We start from the raw sequence: 25296 nt of genomic DNA, 5'->3' as shown, positions 1-25296 counted from the left end.
TGTACGAAACTATATATGTACAGCTAGGTCACAGTTAGAACCAAATAAGCGCTGGCGTAATACCGCGGTGTCACACGGTTTTCTTTCGATCGCGATCAAACCAAATCGGTATCGAATTTCTCGGTCTCAATTAGCTCCCTTGCGCGAACTGTGGTAGGAAGCCAATCACTGTCGAGAATTTCGATCCGGATCAGGCTCGATCGCGATCGAAAGTGGCCGTGTGACAACGGTATTATTTACTGCGGACGACGCGCTGGCAGGGGAGCACGGTTTTTCGCTTTTCTTTTGCACAGCCTCGCCGGGGCGTCCACGGGTTTCCTGTATGTGCAAATAACAATAATTATTATTGTTATTACGTGCGATCGACTGTTTCACTGCAGGCGTATGACGGTCTATCTCGCAGAACCCCTCGTATAAACACTTTTCATTAATTTTTTTTTATAACTCTTCGCGCATTTTTACCTAGCCAGAAGTCGCACTCCAGCTTTCGAACATCCGATGCACTAAATAAAGAACTGATTGCGAAGTAACTGTTTTCGAGCATGCGCGAAGTTCCACGTAAGCAAACAAACGCCAACAGCGATGATGAGAATGATGAAGGTTTGTGGTTATTTCCTTCGTGGAGGAAGGAAAAATTGGGAGAGGGCATTACGTCACGCAGCTACTCTTGGCAAGCGAACGCTCCGTGATGCGCTCCCTTTGCTCAGCACCGGCACAACACGTGACCACTTCCGTCGAGATTACGGAGCAAGAATCGAGGACGCTGAGACGTTTGGTTCGCAGTTTTTATGCGGTGCGCGCTTGTTCGGCTGCCCTGCCGTGGCTCCACGGAGAAAGGAAAAAGATAGGAGGGAGCACACCGCAACGCGATTGAAGCCAAACCTGTCGGCCCAACACATGATCGCACGTCCACGTAGCGCGGTTGGTTTTATTGAGCCCGCCCTGCAGGCAGAGCCACGACAGGGCAGCCAAACAAGTGCGCATCGAATAAAAACTACGGGCGTAGCTACTGGCACTACTGGGAACCAAACGTCTCAGTGGCAAATCTCGATTCTTGCTCTGTGATCTCGACGCAAGAGGTCCCGTGTTGGGCCACCACTGTGGCTTCATGGAGCGTTCGCTTGCCACATTTTTGTAGGAAACTCTATGGCTTGCCAAAGTTGGGTGCGTCACGTAATCCCTCCTTAATTTTTCTTCCTCCGTGCATGCGTGACTTTGCCTGCAGAGCGGGCACACTAAAACCAACCGCACACGTTGGCGTGCGATCACGTGTTGGGCCGACAGGTTTGGCTTCAGTCGCGTTACGCGATGCTCCCTCGTAACTTTTTACTGCCTCCATGATTTCCTTAAAAACGGAGGGAGGTGTTGTGGGAGATAGGTGTCCATAACCAAAATGCGACATCTATGACGTGTTTCCGGCTTTCAAATCGATTCCGTCGCGCGCAACTAGCAAACGCATAGCCTTCGAGATCTGCAGTTGTTAATTAGAGGGCGTCACCACTGAGACGCGTATTTGGAACAACCGAACCTGAAAAACAGGACAAAAATAATCTTTGTAGAAACACCGAATTCAACGATAAGATTTGCGGCGCCCGTTGAGGATCTCGGAGGCAGAACTTGGTTATTGAGATTGAGGGCGCTCGTCGTGCCGAATTTTGTGTAGGCTGGCGCACCGGCGCTAGCCACCGAACCCTCGCACCGGCGTGTTGCCAAAACGTTGACCAAATCGACCAAGTTGTACGCGGTGTATGCTCAGTCTGCGTCTAAGTCACGCTGGTCAAAACTTTTCAAACTTGTTGACGTCACAGAGTTGCGTTCAAATTCAGATACGTTTGTACGTCTGTGTGCTTTCGTCTAGTGCGCGCTTTTCGTGTGCGGGTTGTGCAGGTGCTCTTTTAGTGCGTTTTGCCATGGATACCATGGAGGAAGGAAATGCGTCCTCAAGGCCACACCGGAAATGCGGTAAGACGCTTGAACGTGTTATAAGTGGTTCGCAAGCCTTCAAGGCGATGCGAGGACCGCTTTTAAAGGGACGTTCGGTGACAATGACGGCGGCACTTGAATTCTTGGAAGCGGAATGCTTTTGAGACGGTGGGACGCAGGAGGTCGCCATGTTTGGAAGGCCTTTGCTCGCCACTACGGATTAATATTTGACGGACTGTGGGCCTTCTGCTACGATCGATATGATTTGACTCGTCCCACCAGCTGATTGTTATGTCAGGCGGGGTGTGCGAAGGCAGACTGCACGTTTCAGTGGCTTTAGTCGACGATTTTCACACGACGCTTTTCACGTTGCAATGGAAAGCTGCCGTGACGTAATGGGGTGAACGCTTGCCACGAACGCGGAAGAACGCGGGATTGTGGTAACGCCGCCGACTTTGCTGCATTTGGGCTTCGCGTGCGACACGGGTCCATATTTTCTACTTGACCTGTTGTGAGGATAAAATTGTTGGACTGGGTTGGGTGGAGCGGCGCACGAAAAAAAAAAAAAACGACGGACGCTATATTTGAGGAGTGGGCACCGGCACCGATTTGCAGTTCGTTGCAAACATTTAGAAGCGTGGACGGTTAGGCGAGTTCGAACGACTTCATCATGTCGCTGCACAGCGCGAGAAAACGCGGACACAGGTGAAGTACAGACGGGAGAAGCGCTGACTTATATAAACGAAATGTATTACACGCAGAATAGGAAAATGAAAACAATAATGAACAGCACGCATGCGCGAACGGTAGGATTCATGGGGCACGACACCGAATTTTTTTTCATCAGATTAGCCTCATTCTTGGGCAAAGTCGGTGACGGTTGGCCAACGCATGTGTCACCATTTCTCGTCTGCATGTAATAAATTTCAGTAGTCAACATCTATCTTCACCAGTGCCCACGCTTTCTTTTTTTTCGTGCTGTGCAGCTACATCATGAAGTCGTTTGATACATATTTAGAAACGTTAAAAAAATGTGTATGGGGATTGCCTGTGAAAAGTGGCATAAAAGCTCGAAGTTCTTAGCCCCACATACGTGATCAGCACATGGCTTAGTAAATTCAACATTGCAGAACAATGAATGCAATTTTCTCAGAATTGCACATTGACAAATAATATTTGTCGTAGATACCAAAGGCACATTTTGAAAACACCTTGGTCTCCTAAGCCAGTAAATAAAAGGGAACTCACAGTGAAATATTGCCTTCATCATATTGGTGGAATTAACTGTGCACTTACTGACTTGCATTGCATAAAAAAAGTTGCATATGTAGTGGCAATGCGTGTTTGAAAAGGCGGCAGCACTAAAAAGACATGGACGGAGACAAGACGACAATGACCAGCGCTGAACTTCCAACAATTAAGATTATTGTGAATGGTTCACGAATATATACATCCTGTCCGAGCCAAGGTTTATCATCTGCGCATGCATAAATATGCCAGCTCTTTGTGTGAAAACTTGATGGAGGCCATGCTGACACGTCCCTCTAAGTCTAGAGCGTGAACTTTTACTCGCTGGCTTTGTTTGGTCATGGTCTTAGTTATGGGGTGATAATTCAGAAAATTGCATACCTTGTGAAATTTTTGCATACTGTAATTGGTGCACCTTTTTTTTTTCTATAAAGGCTTCTTAAATCATCGGCATATATTTCCTAACAGTATGCCTGCAAGAATGCATCTGCATCTAGGTTTATTTCATCGTATATGAGTAAAACAAAATTTTGGATGTGGACAGTTTCGATTAAAACAAATTGTGTTTAAGCATGCCACAGCATGTGTTCAACCTGGTGCACTTTCCATAATATGTAACATTCTATTTTGTGGACTGTGAATATTATCTTTGTTTTTCTTGTGGTTCCCCAAATGAGAAGGCAGTGTTGAATATGTGAGTATGCCAATGTGTAGTACAGCTGATTTATAACCCGAAATTTGAAGAGATGCCTTATCTAATTCACTTGATGGATTGGGAATATCTGACACATGTTGACATGAAAAGACCAGTTCAATGATTGTTGAAACTTCACACTTATGAATTTATGAGACATATTGTGCTCATTCATAATTCCCCTCATTCCCACGAAATAATTTTTTATTCATGGCATATGCATGTATTTTGTATCTGAAAAATAACCTTTTTTTCCCTTTTTCTTCTTCGTGCTTCACTTTAATGCACTTGTTATTAGTAACAAAACTGTCTAACCATTTTGTTTGTTTGGTTCAGTTGTGTTTAGCTGGAACATTGACACTCATAAGCAAAAGTCTCGAGACCACTGCATCGGCAAAAAATTAAGCCTTCTTCTAACACTGCTCCTCAACATGGAAATCCTTCAATATATTGCATTGGTTCAACACGTGCACGTAGGCAGTATGTACCACTTGATTTCAGCTAGCATGCCCAGGCTTTAGAGAAAGAGAAAAGTGTTTGTAGCTGCACAGATCTTTTTCCAGCAAGTGTACATGCTTTGTCTTGACCAAATTAAGATGTATTTGGTGCTACATTTAGTGGCACAGCAGATTGCTACAGTGCCACAGATGCAGTTCTAAACGGTTGTATCCTGGCCAGCTATGGTGCTATGGCATTTTAGCGTAGTTCTAGCCAGTCTGCAAACATTTTACTGTTTGCAGTTTACCAGGTTTGCTGTGGATGGCAGTAGCAGTAGTGCTGTGGATAGCTGGTAGCGACACCTTGTGACACTTTGCCCAATTACAATGTGTTCCAAAAATGTTTTTGTTACCCGATTTTTCATCGAGGGAAAATTATAAGCATAAAAGGACTGCATGTTAACGATTATGTCGCTGCAGTATGCTGCAGTGTGCAGTGCAATGCAAACAGTACAGCTAAAAGCTTTAATTCTATATGTGCTCTAATATCAAATGCAATTTGAATTTCTTCATAGGCGCATTATATATGTTACTGTATGGTGTTATGTACTCGCTGTAAAGCTTTGTTATTCTGTGTATTGGATGCAACTGGATTGTTGACGAGCAGGATGGGCAATCATACAAGTTTCAATGTCAATGAGACTAGTGCAGCAAATAGTAATTGAAAAAAATAAATAAAAGGCGAGTGAGCTTTATGGAAGAAGTTACTCACCATAAAAAGCCAGTGAAGGTTCATCTATAAAAATTTATTAAACAAGAAAAATTAAAATAATTTTTGGGTGGAAATAAAAGCAAAAGAAAGCATAAGAACAGCTATAAGAACAAACGATGCTGAGCCCTACTCATATGACATGAAATTATGAACTTGTTCAGGTGTGCTGTTGCATGCTTCGTGCTTTATTAAGCATAGGCTGTAGCATATCAGTCCTTGAACATGTGTACAATCAAGGCAGTGCTTTGTGATCACAGTGTATGAAGCTGATCTTGTTTCAGTGCGGCGACTTTCCCAAGAGGCCATCAGTGGCATGTTGGATGACCTTTCCGACAGCATGGATGACCCTGATGACCCTGACTTCATGTTGGAGCCTGAGAGTCACCACAAGCCACAGATGAAGACACCGACTAAAAGATTACGTCGGCCTTCTTCAGGCAGCTCAAGCACATCTAATGATTCCGACTTATCAGCCAAACCACCAAAGAAGGCTGCTGTCCCACTCAAGCAAGTTGGAAAACCATGTTCGGGGACCATAATCACAGTGGTGAAGCCAGGCTTCAGTTTGATGGAAGATGCAAACATCACACAGCACACGTAAGTGAAGACTTGAACTAGTCTAAATTGACCTGGTGAATATATCATCTGCATAGATAAGCTCTCAGTAACGTATTAAAAACTTTTAGGACTAGGCTACTGTAGAAACCGTGGCCACTGAGCGCCATGGGAGCACTCAGAGTGAAGTGATAAGTGTGTTGGCAAGTGTATGGCATTGAAATGTATATTATGCAGGAAGAAGAGCACATTTTGAGAGCATGTACCAGAAGGCAGGAAAATATTTTGTGGCAAAAAAGTGTGACGCATCGCCACCATCCATGGTGGCACTGTGTGGTGGCACAGCACCTAAGTTTTCAGACACCAGAAACCTCTCGCGTGACAGCATATGCTTCTAAAACGAACTTGTTTGAGTACGATAACTGCTGAAAGAACCACAGTGTGGTTCTTTCAGTGTGGTTCTTTCACTTAAAGAATGATGCACTTGAAGGTGTGTAGTATTTGTTGCAGTGTAGATGTTTCCATAACATTTGTTGTTTTGTTGCATAATTTTGTAAAATATATAGCCGGCAAGTAGCACAACTGCTGCAGTAGTATATTTGGTTACACGTATACACAGGCTTGATGCTTGTGTTGTCCTGTGTTGAGCCATGTTGGGTGATGAAATGCAGGTCATCTCTTTTCCTTCCACCACAAGTCTGGGTCTGCAATATTTTGTCTTTTGGAATGAAACAATTCAGAATGCACTTGCGGGAGTCCAGCACTCTTGCAGCTTTCATTGGCTTCCAGTCGTAAGAAAATTCTTCAAAATCTGTAGACAGTGCTACCATGAGCATGGAAGACAAATGTTATTGCGCTGAATGCAGTGAGGAGCCCACAATCTTTCATAAAAGATCCTTTCTCTCCCACAAGAAAGCCATATATGACAGCTTGCTGCTATACCTGTTGAGGAGCGAGACAATCAAGACATCCTACTGGATGCATTGAAGATGTGGCTGTTTAAGACGTGGATGTTTATTTATTTTTAATAAATGTTTTTCTCCCTTTCTCCTGGGGCTACCGAGGTTTCCCTGTTATGCCCAGTCCATGATGTCACATTGACCTGCACCAGCTATTGTTCATGATCATGAGTTACTCATGGGCAGGCACATTCCTCTAGTCTTCTAGCTGTTTACCCTGTCACCACTCCTTCATTGCTCTCTGACACCTTTGTCAGGTACAACCTTGAAGGTTTGTCATAAGTGCCTTGTGAAAAAGAAACAAAACTAATAAAGGAGCAAATAGGCACGGCACTATCATGGGCCCCAGGTGGGAGAAACATTATCGGGAGGAATTGGCAATCTTAACATTGCATTCCTTATATGTCCATCCTTAGTAGGTTCCATTTCAGAAATTTCTGTGAGGGTATATTCACTGAAAGGCGGTGCAGGGCCCATTGAATGTTTATGTAATCCTGTGAATAATCAAGTGTGTTGTTCAATGCAGGACATTCTCTAGTGCACCAAAGGTCTTACCAGAATACAGTATACGCAGATGCAGTGTACCTGAAAGAAAATTTAGTTACATATGTCTTATGCCACTTTCTTTGCTAAACTTTGTCGCCCTTGATATCAGTCATGATGCGATGGGAGCAGTGTAAATCAATATTACTTTACCTGATGATTTTTCGTTTACCGCCGAGGTGGTTTATCGGCCACCAAACTCAGATGTGGTGCCATTGCAGGCATTAAGCGAAACTATTTCGGAAGCTTCAGATCAAGTTATGCTGCTCGCTGGTGACTTCAATTTACCAGACCTTCACTGGAGTGATAATATTTGTGTAGTGAAAACACGTAGTAACGCTAACATGAAAATGAAGAACATTGTAGATACTTATGGTCTAGAACAGTACATCAACGAGCCCACCCGTGAAAATACCGTATAGTGCGGAATATAGGTCGAGGATTTTTCCAAAAATACTACTAAAAGATCACCCCTCAACTTATATACCGGCCCTTGGCACAACCTGAATAGTCGTTTGGCAACATGTAGAAGCGCAGAACTTTCCGCATCCGCATCGTTATTGCCTCCATGGTGACCGACGCGGCCCAATATTGACGTGGCCTATGCAGTTGGACCGACGCCATCTTCCCTTTTTGTGCAGCAATCATTCCTGGTATTGGTAACTTCCCAACAACCCACAAAATGAGTACTAGTACTCGACGTCAGCTCACCGTGGCGTTTAAAAAGAATGTGATCGAATATGCTGAAATGCATGAGAACATGTCCGCCTAGCGTCCCTTTGGCGTCTTGGAAAAAAGCGTCCGGTAGTGGCTAACGCAGAAAATCAAGCTGTCTGCCTCCAACACAAGGAAGACGTCCTTTTGTAGGTGCCGCGCGGTGCACCTGGAGCTCGAAGACAGGGTGGCAGATTTTGTACCCGAGCATCGTGCCAGATCCTTGCCAGTTACAGTGGAACTCATCCGCATCAAGGCTATTGAGATCGCCTGAGAATCCAGACTGTCCAAGGAACAATTCAAGGGCTCCATTTACTGGGTTCGTCGCTTCATGTGACGCAAGGGATTGACACTTCGACGGCGCACATCAATCTGCCAGAAGATGCCAGAGGCATACGCGGACAAGCTGGTCGAATTCCAGCACTATGTTATCCGTCTCCAGCAGCAGCATAGCTACATGTTCGGACAATTCGGCAACGCTGATGAAACGCCAGTGTGGTTCGACATGCCGTCGTCCACCACAGTGTGCGACTGCGACGCGAAGGAAGTCAAGCTTCTTTCAACGGGAAACGAGCATTCGCGCTTCACGGTGATGCTCACGTGTACTTCAGACGGCAGAAAGCTGCCCCCATAAATAATCTTCAAGAGAAAGATGCTGCCGAAAGAGGCTTTCCCACGAGATGTTGTCATTCTCGTGAACAAGAAGGGCTATATGGACGAGGCCCTCATGCTCAATTGGATCAAGACCGTCTGGAATCGGTGACCTGGCGCACTCCTACGGTGTCCAAGCATGCTAGTCTTGGTTGCCTTTTGCGGGCACTTGACCAAAGGTGTGAAGCAGGCACTTCGTGACGGGACGACGGAGCCCGCCACCGTTCCAGGAGGCATGACGTCAACACTTCAGCCACTGGACGTCGTGCTCAACAAGCCCTTTAAAGACCGTGTCCTTGAACAGTATAATCAGTGGATGGCCGGCGACAACCTGACGACCCCAACCGGCTGGCTGCGCAGGCTGCCTCTCGCCACTGTGGCCACATGGGTGTTGCAGACTTGGCGCTCGCTGCCCAACGTTATGGTGGTGTGGGCATTCAAGAAGGGTTGCATTAGCAACTCGTTGGACGTACGGCACCAAGGATGATATGTTGTCAGGCGCAGCCAATGAGAAGCATTCGTCTTCGGACGAGAGTTCAGACAGCTCGAACGAATGAGCAGGCAACGAGTCTGGCAGCACCAGTAAATAAAACGAAGTTTTGTGTGTTATAATTTTTATATTGGCTTCTTTGCTTCAGTGTAAGGGGGTTGGCCTATAATCCGCCTCGGCCCATATTCTGCATTATACGGTAGTATTTTAGATTTGTTCTTTTGCAGCTCGCCAAACTTCTTGAATTCAGTCACTATTATCCCGGATTTATGTGGCCATAAGCTGTAGTCCGAACTATAAAAAGAAAAATGCCACGGGAATAGAAGAGCGTCTTTCCTTGATTGACGTGACTATTCTAGTATAAGTGAAAAACTTGTTAGTTATTTAACTGTTATCAAATTCCAGGCAGATAAGGATGTGCATGAACTGTGGCGTCTGTTCAAAAATAAGCTGCTTGAACTCATAGACACACATGTACAAAGTGCAGATTCTTCCAAAGTAAAAAAACGGAGAAAGTCATGGGTGACGTCATGCATTTTGCAGCTAATCAAAAACAGAAAGCGGTTATTTGCTAAATTCAAGCAAACTAAATGGTCTTGTTGCTATCGAAAGTTGTGCCAGATTATACAAGAATACAAAAGAGGTATAAAAGAGGCCAAGAACATGTATTTTAAAAAATTGAACGATAGATTGAGAGCCAATCCTAAACATTTCTGGCGATATATTAAGGGGTGTGGTAACTAAACTTAAAAAATATGGCCAAATTATCATGTGTTCCACCTATACTAGGCTATGCCTGTGCCATATGGTTTCCTTCGCATGTTACGCTGATTGATGAACTAGAGAGAATTCAAAATTGGGCAGCTAGGTTCATCTTGGGACGGCACAAGAGGGGGGAGAGCTGCACTCAGATGAGAAGTGAACTTGAGTGAGACCTGCTTTCCTTGCACCAACAAAAACTGCGGTTGAAGTTCTTTTTTCAGATATTTAATGATAAAGCATGAATTAACAAAGAAAAATACTTTAAAGAACCTCATTATTGTTCATATAGAACTGACCATGCTTTCGAAATAAGGGAATCGCGTACCAAGACAGACCTATTCGCAAAATACTTTTTTTGTTAGTGGAGCAAGTTGTCTCAAGTGCATGTGTGCTGTAAAAATGAAGATTTGTTTACATCAGTGCTGTAAACCCCCTTGCTGTAGCACCTTTGGGCAATGCGGGGTAAGCTCTGAATAAAGAATAAAAGAATAAACTGAATAGTTTATCTTGTGGTTAGTTTTATTAGCACCTGATGTGTCACGTGCATCTTGGCAACAGCCACATTTTTTGCCAACATGTTTGCCAATAAAAAAGAAGAGAAATTTTTTTTCCATTATGGTACAGTAAAACCTTGTAAATACGCACCGCTTAATAAGTAATTCCAGTTTAAGTATAGTCGCGATGAATCCCCCGTTCTGTCGCCATTGAACCTAATGTGTTGGCTGACTGCTTAAACCGTAGTCGCTTGATGCATGCCAAGCAGTTAGTACACGGTATTTATTTCATTTTTCAGCGTGTACAAGCGTGGAATTGGCAAAACATCTTGCACATAGACCATTGATAGTAAAAGTGCAGTGTATGGACCTTTCCTCTACTGCAGTCGCCACCGATAGGCACGTCAAAACATGGTAGCCATGGCGTGGAAGCACTAGGTGCTAAGGGATGATAGCCCTTCCGTTTCCAATGCAGCTAGTCTGTTGACTGTCATGAGGGCGTTCGCATAGAAGTGGGGCCTGATGGAGAAATTGGCTTGCGGCCTTGCTGAGTTTGAAGGTGCCATCGTCTCTGTAAGGCCGCCATGGCGCAAGTGAAAATCACAAGATTTTGTTGTTGTATGCTCGCAAATAAACCTTGTCTGTGTGTGTGTGTTTGAGTAAGAATTAACATGTTTTTTGGCCAGTAAGTCTATAGCCACTCATTTGCCCTTGTTGCTTAATCAGTACATCGCTTAGTGTGTACGATGTGCATTCCCCAAGAACCACCTATTAATGAAGTTTTACTGTACAATGTCTGCTGTGATTGCAGGATGGCGTGCTGTTTTAATCCTGGCCCGCAATTTTCCAGTTCCCCTCTTGTCCTTGCTTCGTATCTGACTCAGCTTCATTGCTATGTATCAGCTCAGCCCAACAGTTTGTTTCAACAACAGTGTAACTTGCTTCACAGAATTCTTTCTTTTCCAGTGTGTGCGAGTGACTTTGAAGACTTTGTTTTTGCCAGCCTCTAATATAATGTGTATGAGATGTATAAAGCCTTCGATGCACCTTTTATTAACATCTGGCATGCTTCGTGACATTTATTATATTGTGAGCATGTTCGAGGCACTTCGCTCTTGCTACAAGGTCCTTCAGTCTCTCGAAGACTAGCCTGTTAGCTGCTGTGCTCCTGTGTTGCACTTGCAATATCTGTCTGTCATGCTGTTCTGCAGGCCCACCACTCACGGGTCCAGGTACATCTGCTGTGTACGGAACTGTGCGTCGCGGGGCCTGAGCAACCTGGATGGCCTGTGGTTGTTTCCGCTTCCCCAGGACGACGAGACTCGTCGGCTGTGGACTGAGGAGGTCCCCATTGACCTCGAAGGAAACCGTCCCGCCAGCCCTCGTGTGTGTTTTCGGCACTTTGACAGCTCAAAGTTTGTGCGACGTCAACAGCGCTTGCTGGGTCTCCAGAAGGGTGCAGTACCGTCTGCTACAGCTGGTACCGCGCTTCCAAGTGCGTCTAGCAACAGCAATAAATATGCCAGAAAGAGCATGCTGGGGGATGCCTCAAAAACCCCGCAATCTGTTACACCCACAAGTGTTGCTGTGAAACAGTCTTCGGCTTTGAAGCCATTGAGCACGATATTACCCAAAGTGACAACTGAGCTTAACACTAAAGGTCCACCAATTCCAGTGTCCCCACCAATTGTGGGAAGCACTGCGGCAAGTTCAGCTTCATCAATCGTTCAACCTAGCAAGGCAAAAAGTGAAATATTCATTGATCTCACATCGGACGACATGACGACTGACGTGGAGGCTGACGTCGGGAAGTCCCAATTAGCTGCGATGTTGCGTGGAACTCTGAAAGAGGAAGCTACCAGCCTGTCTCGTGCTGGGCAGTCATCGTTGTTGACGAACGGGTCAGGACCATCGGGAAGCGTGGATGAAGACTGCTATGAGCTCACGCTCGAGGACATTGAAGAAGAACTGCCATGGGTAGTGCCCGACATGCACTGGGATTCTGACCTGAAGGACGGCAGGCTACACCTGGTCTGGTGCAATTCCCCTGACCAGGAAAGCAGCAAGAAAGTCATTCTCGACAAGGACCTGCGAGTGAGTGTGTACATCGGCAAAAAACAAGTGGTGTTGGGCGTGCAAAAGATCACAACCATTGCAAGTCTCAAGCAGCTTTTTATAGAACTTGGCAAGATATAGCTGGTCGGCCGTCTCGGGTGTCAGTTTGAGTGAAAGCTTTCCTTGCATGTGTTTTTCTTTGTTTTCTTTTCTTACCCTCCCTGTTAGAAAACATTTCTCGGTGGGGCAGATCTTCAGAAAGTTTATGCTGGTGAGAGACTTCCCGAAACTTTTCATACGGCAGTGTCTTTTCTTGCTGCTGGCATTTTGCCTTCATGTTGTATATTCTCGTGAGTGTTCATATTCCTTAAGGGGCATGAGCCAAGGAATCGGAGGCATGAGCATGTGCTTGGGAAAGTTCTTGAGACGACATGATGTGCGCCTTCATTCCATGTTAATAGCATAACAGTTGCTTTGTACATTTCTTGTTGCCTTTCAGATGCAATAGTTATTGAGGGGGTGCTTAAATCTATTAAAACTTCGATAGAACAGTCACTGCAAAGTAAAGTCGACAAACTTGCTTTGTGCAAGTATAGATGATTAATCCTCAGTTCAGAGCAGATGAGTATGTATTGCCAAAGCTGGCTCAGTTCATGTTGCGTTATTTTTTAATCACAAGTGTATTTTCTTTTAAATATTCCATCTGGTGTGCTTCGTGATGTGCCATTTCTGTTAACTTTATTGAGGACCAGGTGTCTTAGTCACCACCTTCCAGTTTAACTGTACATATCTCATCATGTTGTTGCCATCAAGGCCTTTGTATTTATTGATATTCAAGACTTTTCATTTTGTATATATATGATTTGCAAGCAGCAGGTCATGAAGCCAATAAAAAGGTTTCTTACATTCCTCCATGTATATGTATGTATTTTGCGTGTGCATAAGCTGTCTATTGCAACATGGAATTGGGTACGTGCCAAGATTAAGGCTTGTGTTGGGGTTGTGTAGCAAGAAATTTGCATAGCTTGTCTTCACATCTTGACGAACATTGAGTTGTTTTGCTCCGTTCTGAATAATTATGAGAGCTGGCACTTAGGGAGTACACATGGTATTGCAAGTACCTACAGCGTGAGCAGACTAAGACACAGGGCGGAGTACTGACTAACGACTGATGTTGCTCATCAGTTGTTCATCAGTGTTGTTCATCAGTTCATCAGCTCACGGCGATTGATGTTCTCATCGGCAAGCACGCCCTTGCCCGTCACCACACTGAAATGTGTTGCGATTGATGCCATTCACATCTGCTCGTACTGCAGTCACCACATACAGTAAGTGTCAGTGTATGCAATCAGGGGCACAGGAATGAATCTGTTCATTCAGAAGCTTTTCTACTGCTGTTGCGTGATTGAAAAAGAGTGTTGAGCGACTTACCCAAAGCAGTCTCCTTTCGACCATTTGCGACCAACTTGGTCACGCAACCTGTGCGTTTTGTCAGTGTGAATGAGCTCCGAGTGAGCACTCCATTCTGTCTCATTCCATCCTGTATCTTTGTCTGCTTGCACTGTACATACAGCGCGTTTGGAATAAATTTGACACAAAGACGGAAAGAGGCTGCAGCTTCAGAAGAATGAAATTTATTGGACACATGAAAAAGGGACATAAAACTGAAAAGATGGCAAAGTGAAATCACTCAAACAAGTCACCCTTACCATCCACAACTGCTTTGAGACAACTCCCCAATCTGCCACATGCGACCTTCACGGTGTCCTGATGGAAAGCTGCAAAAGCCACCCAAATCTTGTCAATCAGCTGGGTCTTGGTGTTGGTGACATTGTGGTTGGTTACCTACTCAACCACGCCCCACACATTAATAATTCATAGGACTGCTATCGGGGTAGTTAAGGGGCCAGACATTGGGACCGGTGAAATTGTCAAAATTCTCAGACAACCACTTCCAAGTTTTTCCAGCCGTGTGGCAGTGAGCCGAGCCTTGCTGCCACACGTAGGGTTGTCTGGTAGCCACCCTCCCCATCCAGGGTTTTACAACAGTGTGCAACAGCACCACATACCCATTCCAATTGAGCCTCAGTCCCTGTGGAAAGACTTGTGGGGCATCTCACCACCCTCACTAGAGACGCATACAAACACCAGCACATTTTTGGTAAATTTTGTGTTCATGACATACTCAACATCGAACACATCTTCAGCCACAGCTTCATAGTCTACTGCGCCTCTGCATTTCATGTTGCATCGCTTTTACTGTGTTCAAGGTGCGTTGAGCAGTTGTCTTGATTGCAGATCTTGGCTGCCTGGCATGAATCATCGCGATACAGGTAACATTTTTATAATTTTTCATTGGCTTCCTCACGTACATTGCAGTTCTGTTTGGTTTGGTGGATTTATCAAAAGATTAATATTATATTTAAATTAAAGCAGTATAGTTGAGAATACATATATGTATATAAGTATATCAACTGTAAAATTTACCCAAACCACCCGGTACTAGCGCTGTTGCACCAACAAACCTAGAGAAACGTGCCAATGAACATGCGAGACATACAGAAAGTAGAACGCATCTTCAAGAGTTTTATCTAGCAGTGGCATAATTCCCTCGCATGATCATGAGGACCCAACGTATCAATGCAAGGAAAATTGTTGCCTGCTTCGCTGTGCGGCAACAAAGCACATAAAATGTTAATAGCTTCGTTCCTTTGTAATATTTCAGGTGTGGTAGACGTGTGCATGCCCACAGAGCAAGGAGCAATAGAGAAATTGTTCTTGGCACAAGAAAGGACCGACAACTTGGTGTAACGTTGAATTAAGAAGGTGCTGTGCATTGCAAGCTTTCTCGGCTGTAGTCTCTACACGGTAGTCGGCCACCAGATGATGCGTGTGTGCAGTGGGGGCTGGATGGGCCAAGGCATTCATCACACGACCTAGCCTTAATATGTACTGGAGACTATTCTCCGGAATCCTTGCCTGACCCCTTTCTCGATAGGTCATTTTCTGCTTTTCTTGTGAAGAACCAAGGTAGCTGTGGAATCTTCGCAGATATTTCTCGAGATATTCACATCATTGATTAACTCCTGGTAGTGAGGTAGCACGGCATTCAATTTGTTCTGTCTGCTATGATAATGAACTGATCTGAAAAAAAAAAAAATATGCAGAAACTTGTCTAAGTATGCATAAGCATACCCTCAAATTTCAGTTGGCCCACTCCTAAATTTCAAGCTTTCTGGACTGATGAGTTGTCAGGCCAGGCTCCCAAGAGTTTTGCTTCTCTAAAAGGCTGATCGACTGGAGAGCCTGCCGTAGTTTGTCGAAGCGTGAGCAGTAACTTGGGATAGAATCATTGGTCTCTTCACATGTACACTGAGCACGCATGGTTGAGTCGGCCATTCCAATGGCTGTATGCGTTAGTGAAGGCTACTCCGACCCACAGTTGACACAGCAGTGTTGCATTTGGTATTGTAGGCAGCTAACACTCTGATACAGCTAAGAAAAATCTTTCTCTGCAGTGTCCCTTTAATCCATTCAGGTGCTAATTCTGTCCAATGAACCGAGTTTCGCCACATTCCTGGCATAGTTAGTATCACGGAAAGCATACAGCTGCATAATGAATTAAGAATTTTCAATTCTTCAATGAGTTTAGTCAAGTGGTGACTCAAATTATCAAAACTCGAGACAAACCGCCAGCTTCATGAAACAGCGGTGGAGGACTCCATCTTTGAGTCCTAGCCTATGCATGAATGTTCTAGCATTTATGGCGTCAAACCTTCATGCTAGTGTGTGGGACGTAGCTGTCCAGGTACCAATTTCCAAGTAATCAGTTTGGACGATTCTAAATGACTCCGCCTTTCACCCGTACCACCTTAACCTGCACCAATATTCGGAAGACAGGGACCCGCAGAATCGCCTAGATTTCTCGAATTGGGTCCTCACAAAAGCCAATGAGTTTCCATACTTTTTGAGCAACACCATGTGGACAGATGAAGCCAATTTTGCAGAAACGCCCAGGTAAATTTGCATGATACACATTACTGCAGTGACTCTAATTCACAATGGGTAAGGTGCACTCAGCACCTGTACCAGTGCTTGTTCAGTGCGCATGCGGAATTTACGCCGGTGCTATAATTGGTCCCACCTTCTTGGATCACACACTGGCTGGACAGCATTATGTGGACGAAATCCGTGAAGGAGTGGTGCATGAGTTTCTCAATGAAGTCCCACTGTCACGTCTTCCACTTATGTGGTATCAGCAAGATGGGCCACCAGCACACAGCAGCAGCCAAGCACGAAACTGGCTGCATACAACTTTTCATGTGCAATGGATTGGAAGGCACTGGCCTGTAAATTGGTTGGCTAGGTCACCTGGTGTCTCTCCACTTGATTTCTTTCTTTAGGGTTATGTGGAAGATTATGTTTATACATGATCAAGACGACGACGTCAGATTAGCTGAAGGCAAGGATAACGGATGTCTGCCGTAGAATTCCAGCGTCAGTCATCAAGAAATCCACTGAAGATGTAAAGTGGACTCGGTACTGCATAGCTGCAGAAGCAGACCTATTCGAACACATCCTCTAGGCAGCAGCTTTTCTTCAACAGCGATCACGAATGCACAGATTATAAGGGCACACTGAAATCTGATGTTTTTTTTTTTTTTTTTTTTTGTGCAGACGTTCCGATTGCCAATTCAGCGCATTTGGAAGTGGTACATTTACTTTCTTGAACGCATCGGTTTTGCCTTTTCTCTAGACGTGGATCACTCACTGGTCTGTTTAGTTAGCTTTTATTTTTGCCACGAACCTGTTTTTGCAGCACATATACACTCTCATGAAAAATAACACCGTCACTTTAATTTGGCTTTGGTCCGAAGCAAGCTTATGGTGCGAAATATAATTGCGTGTGCTCTCCTTCGATGCGGTGCCAGCAGAGCCAGGATTTTGAAACATTCTATGCCTATTCCATTGCTTTTTGCATTTCCTCTGTGGTCAGAATGGCGCTTCGGCCACGTTATCAAGGGGCTTTTGTTATCAGTGTGATCAGTTGGCCTTGAGAGACGAATAAAATCGGAAGAATGTTACACTACTGTAACAAGTGAAGGCGTAAGCCTGCTGTGCACATGGTAATGCATTTAGTTATCAGATCAGAGGGGCCAGACTTCTTGCAGGACATAACGAGCTGCAGTGTGAAGTAAATGTATTGCACTCTTGGCCAATCTCCTCAATTATACATGCGAGCACCTAATGTACTATCTAAAGGTTCTTTCATTCTCTCTTTCTTTCTGTCTTTTCTCTTTCTTTCTTTCTTTCATTGTTTGTTTCTTTCCTTTGTTCTCATTCTTTATTCTTCCTTTCTTTTGGTTCTTCCTTCATATTCAACCATTGCATCTTTGCTTGCTTACAGGGGTATGAGCCATTCCAGATTGTCATTTTTTGGGGGTATGAGGCATTGCTGCTGATGATATTTTTCTGTACCACTCGCCAACTTTTTTGTATCACTGGACCGGATGCCGCTTTCTTTTGGGTATGAGCCACTGTAACGAGCCACTTAAGGATTTGCCTTAATAAGAGTGACGTAGAAATTAGAGGTAGAAATTGCTGCGAAACCTGCTGTTGGTGCTCCTTCTGTACCATTTTCAACTTGATGCGCTGTCTCCTCGGGTTTGTGACAGGCAAAGCAGTTGCTTTCAATCAGCTTATTTGATGGTGCTACTTTATGATGCGGGTGGGAGCGCAGTCTTGTGGTATTTTTTCATATTTCATGGGATTTCCTTACCAGTCGGCAAAAATTAATATGGAATTGGTACGTCTCTGAAAATGCCGTAGTTAGATGTCATTTGGGGGTGCCTACACACGCCTCATTGACACTTCCATAATTAGGAAAATACTTCTCGAGTTAGATAATTAATTACAATTACCTAATTAAATATCAGTAAAGAAAAAGATACTGGTGGCTACTCCACTGTACTGAAAACAATATGCACTAGGTTTTCTTCGAGTAATGCAGTTTCTTTCTTTAAATCTTGGTGCGTGATAGTTTGGACATCCTGTATAGTGCAAATTTTCTCACTGAGCTGGATTACTCAAATAGGCTGATGCTTATTACACTGGAAATTAAAATGCATAATTGACTAATAAAAATATTTCACTGAACAACTTTTCATCTAATTACTATGGGTGTGCAAACATTCAAAACTTTCGAATAGTGAACCAAATTATGCTACATTCGATTTGAGGTTCAAATTGAATAGTCACTATTCATAACTACGGATATCTTTGGAATAGTTCTTGAATATTTTAAAAGGTCTGTGCAAATCAGGCATATGTTGTACCTGAAATATGATACATTTTCCCTGCAGGCATTGCACAGGCATCTAACATGAGAATTTATGTAGTGGAGCAGGCTACTTCATTGAAAGAGCCATACTTGACTGGCTATACACCGGTCATTTGCACTCTTCGAAGAGCCGTAGCTATGTATGCAAACAAACTGCTTATCTGTTTGCAATGCTCCATTTGTCCATAAACCTTTAAGGACAGTAAAAAAACTTGAAAAAAGAGAAGGCATTTCTTTTGACATAGTAGTTCTGCGGAAACCCGCAAGGTGGAGAGAAGTAATGAATAAAGGGAAAATCAGACTTCCACCCGTTCGTAGCAATTGCCACAAAGGAAACCCATACGGGTTCCTCGGAAGAAAAGCCTCAGAGTTGAAGAAAAATTCGTCCTGGTCCGGGACTCGAACCCGGGACCACCGCCTTTCCGGGGCAGTCGCTCTACCATCTGAGCTAACCAGGCGGCTAGCAGATAGCAGGGCGAAGTCGAATTTGTCGACAACACGAAGCAAAGGCAAGAGTTTGACGTAGTAGTTCTGCGGAAACCCGCGAGGTGGAGAGAAGTAATGAATAAAGGAAAAATCAGACATCCACCCGTTTGTAGCAATTGCTACAAAGGAAACCCATACGGCTTCCTCGAAAGAAAAGCCTCATAGTTGAAGAAAAATTCGTCCTGGTCTGGGACTCGAACCCGGGACCACCGCCTTTCCGGGGCAATCGCTCTACCATCTGAGCTAACCAGGTGGCTAGCAGATGGCAGGGCGAAGTCGAATTTGTCGACAACACGAAGCAAAGGTGGTGGTCCCGGGTTATTTTGCATGCAAACAAATTTGTTGACAACATAAAGCAAGACCAAACTAAAAGACTGTGTCAGAAATGTGAAGTTTATGAGAATTTTTTTTTTTTTTTTACTGGAATGAAGGTGGAGGTGTCGCTGCACACAGGTTAATTTCACAGCACGTTTTGGCTTTTATTTTTTACATGTTTCAACACAACATGCTGCACCACAAATTCGCTTTCCCTCAAGGAAGCTCAGTTCTCTGAATTCTCAAATCGTCTTGAGGGCTGCATGAGAAGTAAAACAGCACTGGATAAGTTGAGATCACCATTCGTCTTTTTTGTGAGTGTGCAATATGAGCTCAGCTCATCTTCTCACTGGAAAGAGTTAATAAACAATGCCTCACAATGTGCAATGTAATGATAGAGGCTTGCTATGAATACTTTATGACTACTAGGATGTGAACATTGTTTTATACCAATTGTGAAAACGGCTGCGCATTATTAAAAAAACTATTTGAAGAGTGTTGAATTCACTTCCTCCTGGCATTATTCAATTTGGTCTCAAAGGTTATTACTCGCATACCCCTACACTGATTACTTTTGCACACATGTTGCAATATGTCAACTGAAGCCAGTGATTTCACAATGCACAGCCATCTGAGAATCAATTTTGAAACTATAGCACCTGTTTAGAGAGAAGCACCGCCAAACTTGCAGTAAAAATGCGCTGTTGTTTCATTTACTTTTTTAACAAAATGTGTTTTTATGCATCGAAGGCAAGAAAGTATTGGAACATGAATGCATTTTGTAACTATCTCGAAACTGGTGTTATGCTCAGAATTCGTTCCAAGTGGTAGATATAACTTTTGAGGTCACCTGCTGCAACTCCTGAATTGCAATATGTGCTGTAGCATAATTAGTTTTAAAGTTAGAAGCAGGACTTTGTTAATTAGCTGAATGTTCATATTCATTTCTCGTGCAAATATTGTCTGCCTCTGAGAGTAATCCAGCTGAAGCAGTAGAAATGTACTACAATGCCACAGGCAATATATAAAAATTCTGTTAATGATCTAAAAAAAAACAGGAAACTGGAAACTTGGGCCTCACTCAAGCTTCAGCTAGGTTCACTTGGGACCAAACATCCCAGAAGTCATCCCCTCAGGCTTGTGAAACCGCCAACTTATTTAGGCTCATAGCATCATAGGCTCAACCCTGCTGGTGCCTACAAAAAGTTTCACTAGGCTGAGGTCATGTGGCCTTGCGTGAAGCCTTGCAACTCAAAAACAAGTTACTTGCACAAGCTCTGGGTCTCACTGTAGACTCACACCCACCTTGGGCTCGCTTTAGACCCACTGGGTCTATTTCAGGCTCAGTCGTATGGGTGGCTCTGGATCAGTGAGTTGTCCCACGAGTGGGTTTGCTGATGTATGGGCTCAATGAAATGACAGCAGACTGCTCATCCTATCCTTCGGAAGTCTACAGAGTGTAAAAATGTAAACATGCATAAGCTGACCAAGAGTTGCTATGGCAGTTCTGGTGCCTTACTAAAATGTGCCGATATTGTGTGGTAGGGAGGCCTTGAAAATGATACAATATATTGAATAATGACAGACGCATGCCCATCAACACTTGCTAATGCCCAACATGTCAAGCCAAGGTTCGTCCATAGGTATGCGTGTTCTGAGGAGCGCCTGTGCCCCTACATTCTAACACACCAGTGCCCAATCAGATAAGACATGAGTCTCAAGATGAGTGATGGAATTGGTGATGCAAAATTGCACTATGTCCTGCTAAAAGCTGTTTCCTCTGCCTGCTATATGCATGCAAAGCTTCACTGCTAGTTGTGCACTGAATGAGCACTTTTTCTTAGTTACGTTCAGTCCTGCGTGATGCAACATCCAGCATGGTACACTGCTTCAGTGAAGGGTATTCTGCTAACATCACAGTACTGATGGTCTTGATGTGCAACAGCCAACACATTGTAAAAAATAATGATGCATGCTTGCCCAAACATTTCTTTCACCACAAACACATACCATCACTCATCTGGTGAACATCCTTGACTTTTGTTACCTGACCCAGGTGGAACATACGGAATTGGTTTGAACCACCCAATTGCTGCTCTTTAGGACTTTTGAATACTCACATGAAAAGAAAAGTTGAGTTAGTTCGTGTCAAATGAATTATGTCAGTGTTATATTGTTCTTTGAACTTCTTGTGCATGGTAACTTGTACTTGTGCTGCCTTCTGCTAGTTCTTGGTTAAACCTCTTGGTAGAACAACTGTACCCCATCAAGCAGTGAACCCAGGTTCGATTCCTGGCCCAATCAAATTTTTCTTTAACTTTAATGTTTGCGTTTTTGAGGGTCTTGTGTAGGTTCCTTCTGCAGCATTCTGGTGCAGTCAGATGGACAGTAAATTTCACTTTCAGCAAATCACTTCACAAGAACAAAAAAAAAGGACAATGTTTGCAACGGAAACATGTTTATTACAAGTAAAATGAGTAAAAGCCAGTCATTTGATTAACATGCCTTTGTTTGGCAAAGGAATTGGCTTTGCAGCAAGGTTATCATTTAGCTGCTATGTTTATATAATGACCAACCTTAACCTAACTGTTCAAGCAATGGCGAGGAACTTCTTGTCATGCTCTTGTCAGAAGCATTGAACAGACACAGTGCCTTGGCATAGGAACTGAAACACAGAGCCAAAGCAATTTAGAATTCACCATTTCAAGGAAAAAGTACAAGAAACATTATTGCACACTTTATCAAATGGAGCTTTAACAAAACAGTTCTCGAAGATAGCCTATCACTTTATCTTGTTGGCACACAGATACAGCTTCAGTTCATCATTCTTGAGTGCCGTTTCAGCTTTAATACCCACTTCTTTTGATTGTAAGTATTGCAAAGAAAATATAAAAAGCTTTGAGGCACAGTGATGATGGACAATTATGTAATCACACTTGTGACATATCACATTTAGCCATTTCTTGCTTCGCCCACAGTATGACAAACATATAATGCTCGAAATGATGTGCTTAATTGTGACCCTGCATTATAAAGCCCAAGCACATGTTAGAAAATCTAACTGCTAGTGATGTGCCCAAATGTGTAACCATAAACAAAACTACTCAACAGCTCTCCATGCCAACCCAAACACTGCAATACATTCAGCAGTGGACGTGGTAGTATGTCCACTGTACCACCGTACGAAATTGCTGGGAAGTTGATGATCAAGCAGCGTCTATCCCCATGGGTCAAACTCTGGTGCCTTCAATTGCAGGCTGTGTGCTCTGCGAGGTTTGTTCCTACGCGGACTCGACCCAACAATGTTTTTTGATGCTCCCGCATAGTCAGTGGAATGCCTGCCGGGCTTGCTTTGGCTTTCGTTATCGTTGCTGCTACGCCTGAATAGAAGAGACTCCACGAGAGATGGTCGTCTCTTGACCTTCACTTTTGCGTTCTTCGACACAGACTGCTGCGATGCGTTTGCCTCGTTTTCCTTGCCGCTGCTGAGTAATCGCTCAAAGGCACGCTTGAGCGACGACCTTCGCCGCAGCCTCTTCGGCGACGTCTGTGTGCCTTGTGACACCACTGATGGCGAAAGTGGCATGATCACGCCAAGGTGTTGGTGGCAGGGTGTTACAGTTGGAGTAACTACCCCGCCTTGCCCATTATGACAAAGTGCCGGAGAGAGAGCCCATGCCGCGTGTGGGGCTGTAGTGGGGGTTCTCGCACTAGGTGTAGCCAAGATGCCAGGAAAGCTTACACAATGGCCCGGTGCGGGCGACGCCGTAGACGCGTGTGGAGTTATCGCTCTTCGAGTAAGCTGCTGCGGCTGCGAAGATAAGACGCTTCGCGGCGTCGACGAAGACGTCGCCGGGGTTATCGCGGGCGGCGTCGGTATCGGGAACGGCTTTCCGTGCTGCACTCTGCATGGCCGCTTCGACAGCACGGGTCGCGTGTTCGTGGCTGCTGCTACCTCCGCGGTGGAATCTAGCGCGTCCGTCTTCAGCCGCTTGTGGGGCGCCTGCGCCTCTTGCTGCTCGTCGGATGGCGCGTCGCCGGCGATAGCTTCGCGGTAGGACCAGCTGCGGCGCAGTCTTTTCTTGATCGCCGCAGCGCTGACGACAGCGAAGTTTCTCGGCGATCCCAACTTGCGAGGAGACCACGTGGCGCCGCATCGCGTCGCGTTGAGGGGACTCGAGTTCGCGGTCAGCTGAGGTCGTGCCGAGGGCTGAGGCTTCTCGGCTGACGCTGGCGACCACTGCGGTGCTCGAGCGCGGCACTCAAGTCGACTTCTCGCTTGCGTCGCGTCGCCTCGATTCGAAGCGTCGCAGTAGCCCCATCGCCTGAAGCTCCTCGGAGTGGGCTGCGAAGGTTTGGGCGCCGCCGAAAGCGCCAAGTCGCCGGGCTGCTGCTGCTGCGCCGTCTGGCACTTCGACTCGCGGACGAGGTTCGTCTCGAGCACCCGCCGTCGCAAATCGTATCGTGGCGTCAGCGCGTTCCTCGCGCGCCCGCTGACGCACTGGCGAAGGAGCAAAGCCTTGCGAGTGGCTTCTAACCTGAGCCGTTCTCCACGGGCGTCGTGAACAGCGATCGACGACGTGGTCGGCTGGCGATCCGGTGGCGCGCGACAGTTCGAAAGACGACGGCCGGTGGACGCGGATGGACACGCGATGTTTTCTCTCCTTTGCATATCGTGGTTCGCACAGGAGGGTTCAGGCTGTGGTTCCGACGCGCCAACTGCCAGTCGTTACGACGCGACAAATGCCCAATGCGCGCGGGTCACGGCCCTTTCGAAGTTTGCGAACTTCGCGCTGTGCAAGGCGATCGACCAATGGCGCAGCACCATTCAGCCGCGCAACAAATGAATCACAAAGAAAAATGAGAAGAGGCTCTGGTATGCGCGTTCCGCCCCTGACCGGTTTTCTTTTGCGGCGCGCTGTGCTCGGCGTCTGCATATGTGTTCTCTCTCGTTTGACACGAGCAAGTGCCCTAGGATGTTCTAGGCGTAGTCACAAAACATCGTTTATGAATGCCGAATTCAAGTACAAATATATATATATATATATATATATATATATATATATATATATATATATATATATATAAATAAATAAATAACGCAAGTCTATCGTAAGTAAACGACGCCCAAGATCGTTTGCTGCTTCGTAAGTTTACGTTTTTTTTTTTTTTTGGAATTTTACACGGCTAACAGGGCAAACCCACACATCACAGAAAAAAATTAATTCATGACAAAAAATGATATCGAACAGAAAAAAAAAAATGTGGAACGCTTCACGATTTTGCGTGTCATCCTTGCGCAGGGGCCATGCTAATCTTCTCTGTATCGTTCCAATTTTAGTATATGTACTTTGGAAGTACAGCAACAACCTCTTTGACTCACAATATATAGCCACAACTTCTATTCTTGTAAATGGTACCGGTTTAAAGCTGCCTAACAATTACATTTATGAAAACATATTGCAGGTTAGAACATTTTCATGCAGTTCAACAACTTTTAACGCTTCATTCGCATAGATCTTTTAGTTTAAGGTTGAACTACAATAAGAATTACTTTTCATGAGCGAAGGAACTGAAAAAAAAAAAATTGTGTAAGTAATCACTTTATGACTTTGTTGAACAGCGCACGTCATTGTAAATCTGCGTTTAAATTAGAGAGACTGTTTTTTCATTCAGCCGCTACGTAGCAGCACCATAATAAGGGGTGCATTTAGCGATTGTTTTGTCTTTGGAGGCTCTTTATTTTTAACAATTACAGGCCTTCCATAAAAAGCGTTGAATAACCACATAATAGAACGTTATGCACTAAAGAATAGCATTTGGTCTGCTTGCCAAGCAGGTCGAGCCCTCCTCCTTTT

General features: G+C 44.7%; 2 protein-coding genes and 1 non-coding gene across 4 annotated transcripts; 1 reads left to right on the top strand and 2 right to left on the bottom strand.

Annotated features, from left to right (window-relative positions):
* The first annotated feature begins 1651 nt into the window (after window positions 1–1651).
* Window positions 1652–13206, top strand: LOC126529105 (uncharacterized). Of its 2 annotated transcripts, none has more exons than XM_050176707.3 (3): window positions 1652–1962; window positions 5341–5671; window positions 11454–13206. In XM_050176707.3, the coding sequence occupies exons 1-3, from the start codon at window positions 1749–1751 to the stop codon at window positions 12436–12438; spliced, it is 1530 nt and encodes a 509-aa protein (XP_050032664.1). In that variant the 5' UTR covers window positions 1652–1748; the 3' UTR covers window positions 12439–13206. The 2 variants fall into 2 exon arrangements, with proteins under 2 accessions (XP_050032664.1, XP_050032665.1); XM_050176708.3 differs by having other exon boundaries at window positions 1653–1962; window positions 5356–5671.
* Window positions 13207–21879: 8673 nt separating this feature from the next.
* Window positions 21880–24453, bottom strand: LOC126529106 (uncharacterized). Its single transcript, XM_050176709.3, has one exon. The coding sequence runs from the start codon at window positions 24108–24110 to the stop codon at window positions 22656–22658; it is 1455 nt and encodes a 484-aa protein (XP_050032666.1). The 5' UTR covers window positions 24111–24453; the 3' UTR covers window positions 21880–22655.
* Window positions 24454–24696: 243 nt separating this feature from the next.
* Window positions 24697–24799, bottom strand: LOC126529505 (U6 spliceosomal RNA). Its single transcript, XR_007599241.1, has one exon. It is a non-coding gene; the product is annotated as a U6 spliceosomal RNA (small nuclear RNA).
* Between the last annotated feature and the right edge of the window lie 497 nt (window positions 24800–25296).

Source organism: Dermacentor andersoni, chromosome 8, assembly GCF_023375885.2.
Source record: "Dermacentor andersoni chromosome 8, qqDerAnde1_hic_scaffold, whole genome shotgun sequence".
Lineage (NCBI taxonomy): Eukaryota > Metazoa > Arthropoda > Arachnida > Ixodida > Ixodidae > Dermacentor > Dermacentor andersoni.
The sequence above is the reverse complement of the archived record's forward strand: the minus strand, read 5'-3'. Positions and strand labels throughout refer to the sequence as shown.